Source organism: Merops nubicus, unplaced genomic scaffold (assembly GCF_000691845.1).
Source record: "Merops nubicus isolate BGI_N331 unplaced genomic scaffold, ASM69184v1 scaffold11254, whole genome shotgun sequence".
Lineage (NCBI taxonomy): Eukaryota > Metazoa > Chordata > Aves > Coraciiformes > Meropidae > Merops > Merops nubicus.
The window spans coordinates 39,031-54,292 of record NW_008603631.1 but is presented as its reverse complement, the minus strand read 5'-3'; the positions used below and the strand labels follow the sequence as shown (position 1 = coordinate 54,292).

The 15,262-nt window shown below is 42.3% G+C and overlaps 1 protein-coding gene across 1 annotated transcript in view; it reads right to left on the bottom strand.

Moving 5' to 3' along the window:
* LOC103771438 (cytoplasmic dynein 1 intermediate chain 1-like) overlaps nt 1-11,991 on the bottom strand; it is a gene marked incomplete at its 3' end in the record, with an annotated part of 55,485 nt that extends 43,494 nt beyond the window's left edge. Inside the window, exons 1-2 of the mRNA XM_008938736.1 lie at nt 11,865-11,991; nt 5,152-5,241 (exon numbers count right to left, since the gene is read on the bottom strand). Coding sequence (XP_008936984.1) covers nt 5,152-5,241; nt 11,865-11,991 — 217 coding nt within the window. The remainder of the gene's footprint in view (nt 1-5,151; nt 5,242-11,864) is intronic.
* Nucleotides 11,992-15,262: the final 3,271 nt, after the last annotated feature.

Here is a 15,262-nt window from a genome sequence, read left to right as displayed (position 1 = left end):
TAATACTGTATAAAATAAAAAGGTATTTACATTTAAAACTAAAACACTGCAGGGGAAGAAAATGCAAGGTATATCTTTAATGAAAGACATTGTAAGCAAAAACGTCTGGAATATGTAAAAAAAATAGAATGTGACATGAAAACAACACATTCGTTCAACACTTATTTCTGAAAAAGAGGAGTGTGTTATTACTTAACGTGATATAACATGATCTTCAGAAATACCATATTTCACTTCAGATCCTTTGTTCACAAATTTCTCTGGACAAAGCAAAAATATAAACTGATATTACAACATTTCCTTGTATCTTTAGGAATGATGAAAAATGCTAAGATGAAAAATGCTGCAGATTTGTTCTTCTCTGGTAGAAGTAAGTTTGTAATGAATATAAATAGTTGTGATAACAGTGCAGGATCAAATTCACAAGTATTTAAATGCTAGTTTTTGAGTTTTCTTCCATGAAAGCCAAAAAGCTATTTAAAAACAAACCAAAACAAACAACGAAACAGAAAAAGACCCACATTTAGTAAGCATAATAGAATATAAAAAATATTCTCCTGAAGCCTCAGCAACTGTAAAATCCCGACAAAAGAAATGAAGCCTTTTAAAGGCAAAAAAAAAAAAAAAAAAAAAAGGAATAAAAGAACAGAAAGAGTAATTGAATGAAAGGGCAAATAAAACCAGGATGTAGCCCTGTTATGAGACCAGAGGTATAACAAGAGACAGAAGGATATTAGTAAAACGCTTTTAAGAGCTGTATTATTTCTTTCAGTGTGTACTTAAGCCCATGTAAACTGTAGATGTGTTGATGACCCAAGATAGTAGAAATGTGCAGCGTGAGAATGGCAAAGTGCTAAAGGACTGTCATCCTTTAGCACTTTGCCATTCTCACGACTTTAGTCCTTGTCTGCTGATAGCCTGTGATGCTCCTGTTTTTCCTGTGCTTCTCACTTTTATGTCAGGCTTGATGTGTGTCATACCCTGGTTGTTTTGGGTTTAAAGCACAAGTCCCTCCATGGCACAATTGCTGAACATGTAAAGGGAGATTTAAAGGTGCATTTAGGGATTTTTCAGCTCTGGAGTAGCAGGGCCTAAAGCCTTGAATCTGAAGCTGTGCCAGGCAGGGCTGTTGCCATTGACTACTTCTCCAGGGGCCACATTGAGCAACATCCTCGAGCACGTTTGTGCTGGGCTGTCAGGATGGGTCAGCACACCGAGCGCAGTGAAACCACGGTGCTACAGGCTATTAGAGACCTCAAAGAGATCACAGAGGCAAAGCCAGTGACCTTGGCATGCTTCTCCGATACTGACGCCTGAGCTGGCGAGAGCTAAACCAACTCCCCCACCACAGCCTCCTGCAGGGACACATGAGCCCTGTGCACAGGGCCAGGGTGAGAGAGAGGCACAGCAGCTACTTTGAAGGTGCAGATCCCAGCCTCGCTCATCACAGCCTTTCATGCAAGTTTCTGTGGATATATCCATGGCTTCAGCTAAACGCAGGTTGACGCCTACTCCCAAGACCCATCCCATCCAGCTGTTCATGTGGTTTCTACTGGCACAAAGAGGTGCCTTAGGTGGAGTTCCAGAGCTCTCTGGTGGTGGAAAGCCCCAACTCACTTCATGCCACAGTTTGGGACCAGATGCTTGTTTATGTTTATGTGGCCAGGAGAGACTGGGAACAGGCAGAGCCCAGCCCAGTTCACCAGCAGGTAGCCCACACTCAGCTCTTCCAAGGACAGTGGAGACACTATGCACTTGAGACATGGGTGACAACAGGCAGCCCCATGAAAGAAACACAGGGGGCCCCATGGCTTCATGTGCTTTAAATGGTCAACAAGCCAGGTCTTCACCTTCCACTCCAGGAACACTTCTGGGGGCTCAAGCTGCTCCTCTGCCCTTAGCAACTCCATGGCACCGAAGTGCTGCAAGAGGTTTGTGCCCTATTACAGGTGTATTGTGTGCCTTCTGGTGATGCTGAGACAGGTCCAGAACTAGAGTCAGACCCTGCCAACAGTCGTGCCTACTGAATAACCCCACCAAACCCTGCAGAGCGACTCTGAGGGGAGAGATGAGGAAATTAAGCATGCAATAAATGTCTGTCAAATTAAATTGGACTACCTATAAACGACAGAGTAAAGAACACATCACATTTCCTCTAAAAATACAATTCTAAAAATAGAGCACTCCTGTCCTTTTAGCTTGGGGATAGGGAGACTGAACAGACTGGACCGAAATTCTATTTTTAATCCTGACCTATTTTTGAATTATATTCATGAAAAATTTATCTGCCTTTCTGTCTGTGCACTTTTCTCTCCCTTTTTTTTTTTTTTATTACACTCCTATAACTCAAAAAAAGCCACGCTGATTTTTTTTTAATCTGTTAAAAAATGTGCTCCCTGAGCTGAAACCAAATTTCAGCCCAGAGCAAATTTTTATGGCTGGGTTATAAATCCCTGAAAAACAGGATTCATAATGGAAGTGCTGACACAGCCTTAACTACTATATAGCAGTGTGAATGGCGCCACTATAATATCTATTAGAGATTCTTTTAAAAGTTTGCAAAATATTGTCTTGCCTTGCAGAGAAAAAGAAGCCAGAGTACTTAATGCCAACATAAACATGCTTTTAACCCATTATGTGCTAATTTGCAGAAAAGCTATTAATTCTGAATAGGCACACAGAGTGCAGCACCGACAGGAAATGTTCTTCTAAACTCCTGTTTGCCTTGTAACATGGTTTTAATCACTTCCATGAAACACAAACGGTGGCTTCAAACTCTGAATGTTGCTCAGAACATGAGAATGGTGATTACAACAGAGAGGAAAATGGGATTTTGTTGGCAAAAGGGTGAAAGCCAACAGGGAGAGAATGGCACCAAATTTTAAAAAATGTGACTCTGTTCCCTGGCCATTCGGGGACAACCACTTCATTTGATTAACAGCATTTAACATCAGTCTTCAGCATGCCACTATTTTATCCATCTGCAACAACATGTACTGCAGGTCATATTCACTTTCTATCAGGCAATAAGTATGTTTTCTTCTTCCTTGAACCCAGTCAAGTGTTAGCACCTCACAAAGCCGGTTCTGCTAAAACAAGCTGTGCCTTGCTTTTACAGCCTGCAGTTTGTGTGTCTGAGACTAGTGCTAAACTAGCCCAGTTTATCTAGTATTCCTGGGGGGTCTGCTAGGCAGGGAAGGGGAACAGTACCCTGAGATTAAAACACAGCAAAGAAATAAAAGTGTTGGCAGTGGTGCTTGGTCAGCAAAGTACATAAAAGGCTAACTTGAAAGCCCATGGAAAAGTGAAATAAATCATTTCAGTACTGTATTTAGATTTTTTCTTCTTCTCTTCATGCAGGAGTGTGTGCTTTCTCTCCAGGTATAAGCACTAGCATTACTTTTATGTTGAAATCCATGGGCATGGGATCAGCTGCAAGCTGAGCACTAGAGGGAAATTCAGCAACTCAGGACAGTACTTATGGACTTGGTGCAGTGGTACCAGTTTTTATGGCTTCCTGTTGTCATCAGTAAAAGAGATACTATGTTAGGTCTGGTGAGGTTTGGGAGCAAGGGTAATTTTCAGGAAAAAGTAATTTTTCATATGTCTCCATGTTTCTTGCTCATGTCTTCAGTTTTGCCTTTGCAGACTCTTGTGTGACTCCTGTTCCTACTGTCACCACTGGTTCTGCTGCTCCTCTCTACCCACGGTAGCAGTGACTGGGGGCAATGGAACAGAAATAGAAGGATGAGGAGCAGGAGGAGTGAGTTCCCCCCTCCATGTTTCTACAAGGATTTAATGAGCAATGGACACTGCAGGATTTATGGCATGGGTGATTTCTATGATGCTCTTAAGAGGGAATAAAAATCAATTTATAATCAAACCAGCATGGCTGGTACTGCAACTCATTTCAGTGTGTGAGGATAGCGAATGTGAGCACTATACACCAGATTCAGATTTTTTGAACACTGATGTAAATCATGCCAGGCTCCCTTAGGTGAGAAAGGGGCATCCACTGCTATATTTACAGTTAACCATTTCATGGACTTCGCTGTAAAATGACTCCGTATTTTTCCTATAGTGAGATTATCTTGTGAAAAACAAAGCCAATGTCACAGTATCATCCTGATAATGATCCTCATAGCACAAAGTGACTTAGGCACTACCCGAGGAAGTAAAACCAAGAGATAGTTTAGCTTTCAAGAGCATAAACAGCACAATGAGCAGTCCTGGCAATACAGGGCTATGAAATGCTAGAGAAGAAGCTCATTTCCTCTCACACAGGTGCTGCTCATATCTCAGCTCTTTTCTACCACTCCATGCAGGGATGTGCATTGACTGTTCAAGGAAACACACCAGAATAGCAAATAATCTAGTAAATTCACAAATGAAGAAGACCAAATTTCATATCCCTCTTCTAATTAAAAAAGCTAGAATGGGCCCAAGAAAAGCAAACAGGAGACACCCAGCATATCTACCATGCCCAGTGCTGACATGTACCACTTCAACTTGTGCCTCTTGTCTGCACTAGAAAGAAGCAGTAACCTGAATTTTTGTCTCTTGTAACCCTGGAGAGTGTCTCAATTCAGATAAATGGATAGAAGGGCTGGTCTTGTCTGGCTTCAGCTTTGACCTGAAATTCCTATTAAAAATATTGATTTTGATAGTCAGCATTTTCCAGTGAAATGGTTTTCTGCTGGAGGACTCCTGACCACTAGGTTTAAGTTTACCTCTCTCAAGCAGGCAGACAGTTAGGGGCTTGAAGTACCTCTGAAGACCAACCAACTATATGGAGCCACTGGAATGCCTGGCATTCATGTTTTAAATCTTTTATGTAATCAGGCTATTAGAGCCAGAGTAAGCACCAGTCCTGGTATCCAAGTATCTCTACTTCGTTCCCAGATAATGAGGACCTGTATCTTCTGAACAGCCAAAGTCTTGTGCCTTTCCCAAGCTTCTCAGACCTACCAGCTGGGTCAGTGGGATACAATTTTCTGCTTTTATGATACTCTTACAGTTTTGAATTAATAAAACTGGTAACTGTTTCAATTTTGCAGTGTTCTCAGTAATAGAAACTACCTATGAGAATAACTACTTGCAGGATTCAGTCCTTTAAAGCTGTAAAAAAATCCTTTTAATTTTTTAAAGTACCTTCTTTCACTTCCTGCTTCTGGTCTTGATTTTCTGTCTCCAAGTCATCCTGTGCTTTTGGCTCCACCATCTCTTCATCATCTTCATCCTCTAAAAAAAAAATGAAGAAAAAGATTTGTGAGATTCTTCTCTTTAAAAGGGATGGAAATTGTGTATCTTTACAATTATAAACTGCTAATACTGATAAAGCAAAGTGCACAATAAATGGACATGTATTATACTGAGAGTGACACTCTCAGACATTTCCCCCCAGACTGCAAGATAATCTGCTAACACAGGGCACCTGCCACTTCTGCTCCCTGTGGCAACTTCCCATCTCAGATGTCAGCTGAATATGTCCCTGACCTCAGACATGACTTCTTGGATGGCATAAGAACAGATGCAAACATGTTTCAGCCTGGCAGCTACTCCACATCTGGGACACCTGCTATCCAGACACCTCATTTCCAATTCAATTCTCACCAGATTAATTTGTCTTTTGACCTACAGGAAGGGGTTAAATAGAAATATGACCTCAGGTCAGATGCCACTAGCAAGCAAACAAGCATGGTACAGTTCTGAAAAGTCATCACCATCAACTGGAAGAACACAGCAACCAAAAGTGGCATTTGGAGCTTAGGAACCACTCTTGCATTAATATGAATTTAATGAACACTAAAATTTGACACATGTCAGTTACTACTGCCAGATGTTTTAATGACCTTTCTTGATCTATGCAAATGCCTCTCTCCTTTCCCTTCTCTCCCCACACTCACATGTTCTTATTTTATTCAAAAGGGCAAACCCTTCATTCCTTGACGTTCCTCTGAAGTTATGAGGGTTCTGATTGTCCTGACCAAAACATAACACAAGCAGAGCTGGAAAGACAGTAATGCACCAAAATGGCTCAAAGCCTACCTAACCCTCACTACTTGTTCCCAGCTACAGCAACATGATTCGTTCTCCAGTGCCCAGGGCCAGCACCCAACCCACTCACACTCTTGAGAGGGTAGGGACGCCCAGCCTTCTAGATTTAGGTGAACTACAAAGACTGAAAATAGAGCTGGTCCTGAAAGAGTGAGTTAAAGTAATTAATAATTAGGAGTAAACCCATGGGCTATGGAGGAATTATTTTGGAGTGCCTCTGGAGCTTGACACACCATCAAGGCATAGGAAGCGGCACTGGTGCCCTGGGTGAGTCCATCACATGAGAGAACACATGTTGTCCTGGCCCCAGGGCTGCAGTTCCTCCAGGGCTTTCTGAGCAATTTGCCTGTCACCACATGGTTCCTCGTGACATGGCATTTCTCCAGGCTCACTCTCTCCTCTAATACTGCTGTGTTAACATGGCCTGGAAGTGGGCAGGGGACAACATGTCATGCTTCTCCAACTGCTCAGCTACTGGCACCTTCTCCTGTGTGAAGGCTGGCTGCAATCAGTCCTGACTTTTTGGGGAGATGTTGGTGCTGACAGGTTGCATTCAGCCAACATTAATGCGCAGCTGTATTTTGTTTTCAATAACATAATAAGCAACATACTATTCCCACCACTTTGCCTACCCTAGGACTTCTCCCCTCAGAAGCCCACAGAGTGCATGTTGCTAGCTGACGCCTTGGCTGGAGAGCATGGCTTAGCCACATACTGGAAGAAAGTGTCTCAGCATGAACAGATCCGCTTTTCCCTCTTGGGAAAATGAGGAAATCCCAGCATAATCTCCCTCTACTGAGCAACTGCAGTGAGGAGAAATGGAAAGCTTGGCTCCCCAGCCTTCAGGGAGGAGGGGTAACCATGTGAATGATGAATCTAGCATGGATGAATCTAGCAGGATGAATCTGGCATGGATGGAGATGTGTTTCCAGAATTAAAAGCACTGCTAATGAATGATACCCCTTTGTCAGGGATTTTTCAGACCGTGAAACTTGGAGTAGAGAAAAAGTACGATGCCACACTTGACAACTACATTTCCCTAGGTACCATCTACAGAAAAGATACAGAGAAGAGCTTTTAGAGATCCAGCCAGGGCATTCCAGCTCAGCAGGGTAAACACATTGCTATGTCCACTGGATGAAAGACAGGTAACCTCTTGATGTGGACAGCAGAGTGTTAGTGAGAAAAGGTCTTCTGCTGTACACACACAGGAGGGGTAAAATCTGGTCCTTCTGTCACTGGTCTGCGTCGCTAGTGGAGATGGGGATGAATGAAAGAGAGGGGCACTCCCTGTTTCCAAGAGCAGAGGAGAAGTGTGAGAAGAGAGAGGAGTGACTGGCAGAGCAGGGAGTGAATACTTTGCTAACCTCAGGTACACACGCACGCACAGATAGGATCGCAGCGGCGTACAGATCTGTGCATGCAGGCATGCTTATGGTAGATGCCTAATGAAGCCAACTCCCACAAGAGTTTTGTGAGTCTTGCACTACAAGTTTTCGCTCCCTAGAGCGCCAGCTCTTGGAGCCAGCTGTTTACATATAGATTTCAACTTCCATTTTTAACCTGTTTCCAACCTGTCAGCTTGTACAAGGAAGTCTGAGAAGGGGAAGGGTTTGAGAAAGCTTGCAAGCAGCAAACAAAAACTAAACCAACATTTAACTGAAAATCTTGGGATTTTTAAGGCAGTATACTATGCTTTTTATTGTCTCACTTGTAATTTGGTAATAGATAGGCACAATATGGAAAACTTGAGACTTAGCAGCGGGTGTTCATACTCAAGTGAAGCAAATTTACCCCTGTCCTCTAGAAGTCCTCTATCCTCCTGATTTTGGGTGTCAATGTGCCTGCCTATAGCTCATTCCTGCCTCTAAAGCAGAGTAAGTATGACTGGCTGAGGCACAGCCAGAGCAGGGAGGTGCACTGATACTTCAGCACCTATTAAGGCAGATATTCTTCACTTCCCTTCCTTCCTCTTCTGGGAACAATCAAAACCAAGTTTCCCTAGATTTCTCTAGATTTAATTGCAGCAGGAAAAATAAGTAAAGGTTATTATATTACTGTGAGGGTGGTGAGACACTGGAACAGGTTGCCCAAAGAGGTTGTGGATGCCCCATCCCTGGACTGTTCAAGGCCAGGCTGGATGGGGCTTTGAGCAACCTGGTCTAGTGGGAGGTGTCCCTGCCCATGGCAGGTGAGTGGGAGCTAGATGATCTTTAATGTCCCTTCTAACCCAAACCATTCTATGATTCTATTACAACACATGCCGTGCCTTTTTCCAAGGGCATACACATCACTGAATTAGTTTTACTGAGAAGTCAGTGCAAGAGTTTTCAGCAGATTAGACACAGTTCAGATGTCCTTATTTATTTACAGAGAAATGTATACACATACACATAAAAACTGAGCTAAAAGAATGATAGGGCTGTGAGCCAAATGCTAAAATGTTAGCAAATGCCAGAATTTGGATTGCCTGGGCATGATTAGCTCCTTCCCCCTCCCTGTGTGTAGGCATGATGACATCATTCTGGAATTTCCTCCCTCTTGAGTGCTTGGCCTCAATTTCTGGGTGCTCAGCAAGAGACACCTGGGGCCTGAAATGCAGAAATACTGAGAGATGAAGTCAACTGGCCCTGTACTTTGAGTGGAGAAAGTACTAGGGAAATGCTACACATGTGAAAGCTCTCACATCTCTCAGCTTTCACTGGAAGTTGTCCTTCCAACATTTTTGTCCTTTCTCCCTCTGTGCTTCAGTGCTTTTGCATGATGGCAGGAATATTGTGAAGGTAACAGTATCCTCACCCTGCACAGATGTGTTGCAGAGAGGTGTTCATAAGGATTTGGGGCACACTATGTTGCCGTTGTGGAAGCAACAGAGAAACAAGAGCTTGGAATGGGGTTAATGTTTTTCTGTGTTCAGTGTAACACTTGGGCCATGAGCACTAACACAAGATCTGAGGCCAGAGCACCAAATGGAAAAAGATAAAAAACAGAAGGGTTAAAAAATTGCTTCCCCTTTGACTGGGTGAAACAAGAATCTGTTAAGGAAAAAAAACCCTACGTGTTATAACATAATTAAAACTGTATCATACATTTTCAAAAAGGCTAATTAAGGATGCCCAGGAAACCTGCATTCTGGAATGCCAATGTTGCTTGTCTTTGCAATCAGAATGTTTATTTGCCATATTTTTATATTGTGCACTATTTAATGCCAATGTGTGCATATGCACACATGTTCATAGTACATACATTTGCTACTGTGTCTGAAGTATGGCTATGCATTTGTACGTCTCACTGTGCACATACACATACGTTACAGAATAATGGGAAAAGCCTCAGCATTCATTTTCCCGTGTTTTACTTAAATATGGAAAAGATACCATTTATTATACATCGGTTGGAGAATCTGTGAGCGTCTATATGGTTATTTGTTTCCACACGTGCCTACTCAAATTGGATGTGCCATTACAGTAATTGTCCAGGGAGATGAAGACACTTCTGTAGTTGCTGAACACAATTCAGCAACTTTTCCCTATTTAAGAGCTTATCTGACACTGGGAAGTTTAAAGAAATAACTTTTTAGCCGCTTACATGACAGTAATATCAGTCTTCTAGTCACATTTGGAAGCAGAGAGTTGCTACTAGCACCAGTAATGTCACACCCTGTTAGGAAGATTGAAATCAGAAACCAAATGTCTATTAAAGGAACCACATGAAAAAGAGCTAGTAATGAAGAAGTGTCTAGCTCCTGTGTAACACTTCTCCTTTGCAAATCTCAAAGGACTTTGCAAGAAGGCCAGTTTTATGCCCATTTACCATGCAGAAGCTGATGGATAGACCCACTCACTGTAGACCACTCAGTAGACCAACAGCTGAGTGAAGAACAGTGGCTTGGCTTCAGAGTGACATTGCGAAGTCCTGCCCAGTAAGGCCACCCTGCCTTTTATTGTAAATAAACAATTCCTCAGTGGAAACGATCATTAAATGCTTAGGTTAAAGATGTTTGTCTGCTGAAAGCTGGTGGAGCCATATGCAGGATTAATATAGACTGACATAGCTGGGACAAGTACCATTTCTTCTTAACTCAGAGCTTGGTGGCTGCCCAGGCTCTAGGAGGTAGCCAATCAGTCCTAACAGTGCTTCATTTAACACAATGAAGTAAAAGCAGAGCAATTGTTCTCAGTTTGTACTTAGCTTGAGCACTCCTGCTTCTGTTCCAGACCAGAACTGGTCTTGTCTGTCTAAAAGCTTGCCTGCTTTTCCCAACTACAGAAGTTGCTCTAATAAAAAAGTATGACCTCTTCCCACAAACCTGGTTTTATTTAATCTGTGTGTAAGCTACTAATTTTTGAATGTTGCCCAACTACTAGGTCCAATGAACCTGCTCTGTGCCTGGCCTTTGCCTCAGCCTCCACAAGGATGGATCACCACCCAGATCCCAGGCACATTCAGGACAAACTAGAATACAATAACTAGATCTGAGAGGACTGCACAACACTGGCTTTGGATTTTAATTCTTGAGATGAATAGTGTTTTGCTTGGGTCAAGATTTTCTTTGTTGGTTGTCTGAGTTTTGCCAGTTTTAGGCAGTTAACACTTGTACTGCTCAAATAGTTTACTAAATAGCTCAGGTTTTAAGGATTTATGTAATTACAGGCCTCTAGTCTGCTAATATATGTATCACCAGTTAAAGAACAGGCAGCATGTTGTGCATTCTCCTTGGGTGGAGTATTTAAACCTCCTCAGACCTGCACCTCTGAGACTAGCTAAGTTGGAGCTTCTGTGTATTGTTTTTAGTACTGACAGCTATATTGAATTAGAGTGACAGCTCTGTTTTTAATTCTGGCTAGGTACAAATAATCCCTTTATTAAGGACATATTTTAAAAATAGCAATTTAATTAGCATCACAATTATATATTTTATTGCCTGAGTCACCAATATATGAAAAGCCAGTGGGTTATTATAGGGGGTATATATCAGCATTGGCATTCCTTCGGTGCAGGAGAAGGATCAGCCATGCGTATGAGACATTCAATATTATCCAGTGTCTTCACAAGAAGCAGACTTGCTATGTGCAACTATGAAATACCAGAAACTGTTGTATTGCTTTTATATTTACAACTGTTCAAGTTAATTTTGCTGTTTCTGTTATGGAAGAATTACAAACTGAGCAAGGATAGATTATTTGTTTTTATGCTGACAAGCTTTGATCAAACACAGAATCACAGAAAGGTAGGGGCTGGAAGGGACCTCTAGAGACCATCTAATCCAACTCCTCTGCTAAAGCAGGTTCACCCAGAGCAGGTTGCACAAGATCTCATCCAGGCAGACTTTGAAAATCTCCAGAGAAGGAGACTTCACAACCTCTCTGGGCAGCCTGTTCCAGTGCTCCATCACCCTCACAGTAAAGAATTTTTTCCTGATGTTGAGGTGGAACTTCCTGTGTTCCAGTTTGTGGCTGTTGCCCCTTGTCCCATCACAGGCCACCACTGATAAGAGTCTGGCCCCATCCTTTTGGCACACACCCATTTAGGTCTTTATAAACATTGATAAGATCCTCTCTCAGTCTTTTCCAGGACAAACAACCCCAGGCCTCCCAGCCTTTCCTCATCACAGAGATGCTCCAGTCCCCTCATCATCTTTATAGCCCCCCCACTGGACACTCTCAGTAGTTCCCTGTCTCCCCTGAACTGTGGAGCCCAGAAGTGGACACAGTACTCTGCATGTGGCCTCACTAGGGCAGAGTAGAGGGGGAGGAGAACCTCCCTCAACTTGCTGGCCACACTCTTCTTAATGAACCCCAGGATACCATTGGCCTTCTTGTACACAGGGGCACACTGCTGTCTTATGGTTAACTTGCTGTCCAGCAGGACTCCCAGGTCCTTCTCTGCAGAGCTACCTTCTAGCGGGTCAGACCCTAACCTGTACTGGTACATGGGGTTATTCCTCCCCAGGTGAAGGCCCTGTTGAACTTCGTTACGCTCCCCTCCACCCAGCTCTCCAGCCTGTCCAGGTCTCACTGAACGGCGTATCAGCCACTCCTCCCAGTTTTGTGTCATCAGCAAACTTGCTGAGGGTACTTGCATTCTGTCCCTTCACCCAGGTCACTGATGAAGATGTTGAACAGGACTGGACCCAGTACTGACCCCTGGGGAACGCTGCTAGCTACCAGCCTCTAACTGGACTCTGTGTCACTGTTCACAACCCTCTGCACCCTGTCATTTTGCCAGTTCTCAATCCACCTCACTGTCCACTCATCTAGCCTGTAAGTTGGATATCGCTGGGATATTATCCCAAGAAGGACTTAAAACACTGTCTTTCCTTTTTGAAAACATTCTTTCCAACACTAGCAAAATATGCAACAAGCAAAGGAGCAGATACTTTTTCAAATAGAACTGCTTGACATTTCACATTTTTGAAAATCTATGATCTGCAATCTGGTTGAATGACCTGTTTTTCATATAATGTAATTTTTTGAAATATGTCCAGTTTTTTACTTTCATCTTCTGACTGCCCTTTGAAGCAAGAAGAGAATTAATTCATCAGTGGATTTTGTTTGCAGAGTGGGATGTGAGACTGGACGTACACTGGGCACACGTTAGTCATCCCAGATGGAAATATTCTTGCATGTGGGCTCTTCTTGGCAATAGGCAGCTGCCTCCTAACATGTGTTTCAGTTAGCCAGAGCAGGGAAGACTACTCAGTGCTGAACACTGAAAAAAACCAGAGGTGAACAGATTTGGCCTAAGCTCTGTGCAACAGGCTACAAATTTAATATGAGAATTCCATGTGAGCCTGAGCTTGCAAGCATATTTGCATGCAAGAATCATGCACACAAAAGGTATCGCTGCTCCCTACTCAGAGGGATATTTTAAGTATGCACTGCAGGAACATTAAAAAGTTCTGTGTCATCCTTCTAGATTTCCCCATCCCTGATACAGCACATTCTCAACACTTATGAACTAGTACAGAGAAGCTGTGCTTTCTAATGGCCATCAGCTGAAAAGAGAACATTGGGAAAAGAAAGTAAAATTTGATGAATGAATGTCTGAAACTATCATATGGCCACAGTTCCAAAATGATTTGAACAGAAGCATGTGACATTGTTCCTTCACTTTCCACCTATACGTTTCTCAATTGTCTGAAGAAAATGGTCTGTCTGCATATTCTTTGACTGCAGCTTTGCAAGACCAAGAATAAATCACAGGCCTACCAGAACAGACTGCCTAGCACCTTTAAACTTCCTGGGTTTTTTTTGTTATCTTGAAGTGCTGTGGTGCTTTTTTGCAAAAGAGAGTCCTCACATATTGTTAAAATACAGGGTGTATGAGTCATAATACTTTTACCAGACTCAAGTATATTGACTGAATATTTTTGAAGAAAATATTGTTTTAAAATCTAATCATAAAATAATAAAATGTTTCATACATTTATCACTTTAATCCAGAAGACTGCAAGGCACTTTTCCTTGGACTTAACATACTTAGCCTAAAATATTCCACAGCAAGTAGACTAGTAGTAATACACACATTTTAAAAGTGCAGGACTAAGAAAAAAAGCCCTAAATTTCCTTGTTTCTTGCAAAATGAATTGCTACTCTCAAATCTCTGCCACATGTAAGAAGGGTTTTCTGATCTCAACTCTTGTGTGCACCACATATCTCTGCAAAGCTTCACCCCTCATCCCATAAGGTGACATTGCCAGGCATCACAACGAGATCCCTAGAGTGCTCCTCTCAGGCTTTAACTATCCTTGTACCAGCACAATGAAGAAAATACATATTGCACCAAACACTAGCCTGGCTGACTGAGAGGAGTCATTAAGTCCAGAAAACTTATTCTGCCCACAGCATAGGCTGTGCCTGTGCTACTGCCACTTAAAAATTTGTCCTGAAATTTACTACACTTCCCTCTTAAAACAAGCGCCCTGTAAGAAATTTTTACTCAACATTTCTTTCTAAAGTTCTCCGCAACAATTATTGCATTCAATTACTGCTGATCAGAGGACTCTCAGCTCTCCTGGTGTATTTCTCATAACCATCTCCTGATCTAGGGTTTCACCACTCAGCTCCAGTCCCTATGCCTCTTCCTGACTTGTGTTTGCAGTCAGACTTCTTTTTAGTGCATTATGAAGATATATCTTATTTTTCCATTCTGTGACAAATGATAGACTATCACAGCCAAATGGCAAGAAAATGTCACAGAAAAATTTGGTTTACTGTAGCATTTCACTAAGCTCCATATGAAACTATGCAGATCTCCTCACAACCCTGATTGCAGACCTTTGTTCAAGTGTTAGAATCACTTTGTTCAAGTGTTAGAATCAATGCTTCAAAACATAATAATTTCTTTTTCAATTAAAATGGAAAGCTGCCTCTGATTCTTCAGGAAAGCATTTCTCTAACCCAAGAAACTGATTTTCCAGTTACTTGGCCTGAGCACAGTTTTCAGTTGTGGTGAGAGTCTCAGAATTCAAAGTGTCCCTTGTTTTTAGTTTCTGGTCGGTCTAGACCAGACATGGATTTTTCTCTCCTCTTTTGGACTGTTGCAACCTCATACTGGTTGAAAGTATTTTTCAGTCCCCAGAGAACAAAACTGCAGAGTACCCCACTGGAGTCATCATCTCTTCTAGCTGATTCCGTTTTCTCCTCTTCCTCCCTCCCCAAAGTTCATGTTCAATTCTTTTGTGCTTGAAAACAATCCAGTTGGAAGATGTAACGCAAAAAGAAAAGTAGAGAAGTTTCCTTTTCTTGGCCATGGTTAGGCCTTCAAATAAAAATGCCAACATGAAATAATGGTTGAACAGCAGAAGCCTTACAGCAGCATGTACAGACGTCTCCCTCCAAAACAAAAGAGCATAATTTTAAGATGTCCTGCTACAGTATAACTGTGGTGTTATCCCTGAGGAAGAAAGCAATGGAGACCCTTCCTTTCTGTGGATGAAGAAGAGGTTGCTAAACCATGCAGGTTTTCACAACCTCTGAAACCTGTAAGGATTTCCTCCTGCTGTGCTGCTGGAAGAAACAACTCCTGCCCTGGGAAAGGGCACCAAGAATTTGTGTATTGGGCCTGCTCAAGTAATTTTCCAGCACTCAGATCATGTAATAGTGTTAAATCACAAAAGTCTAAGTATGTTAATGAAAACCAGTCTCCACAACCTATGGCACTAGCAGCGACTGGAAACAAAAGCTGCTTTCACATTAAACAC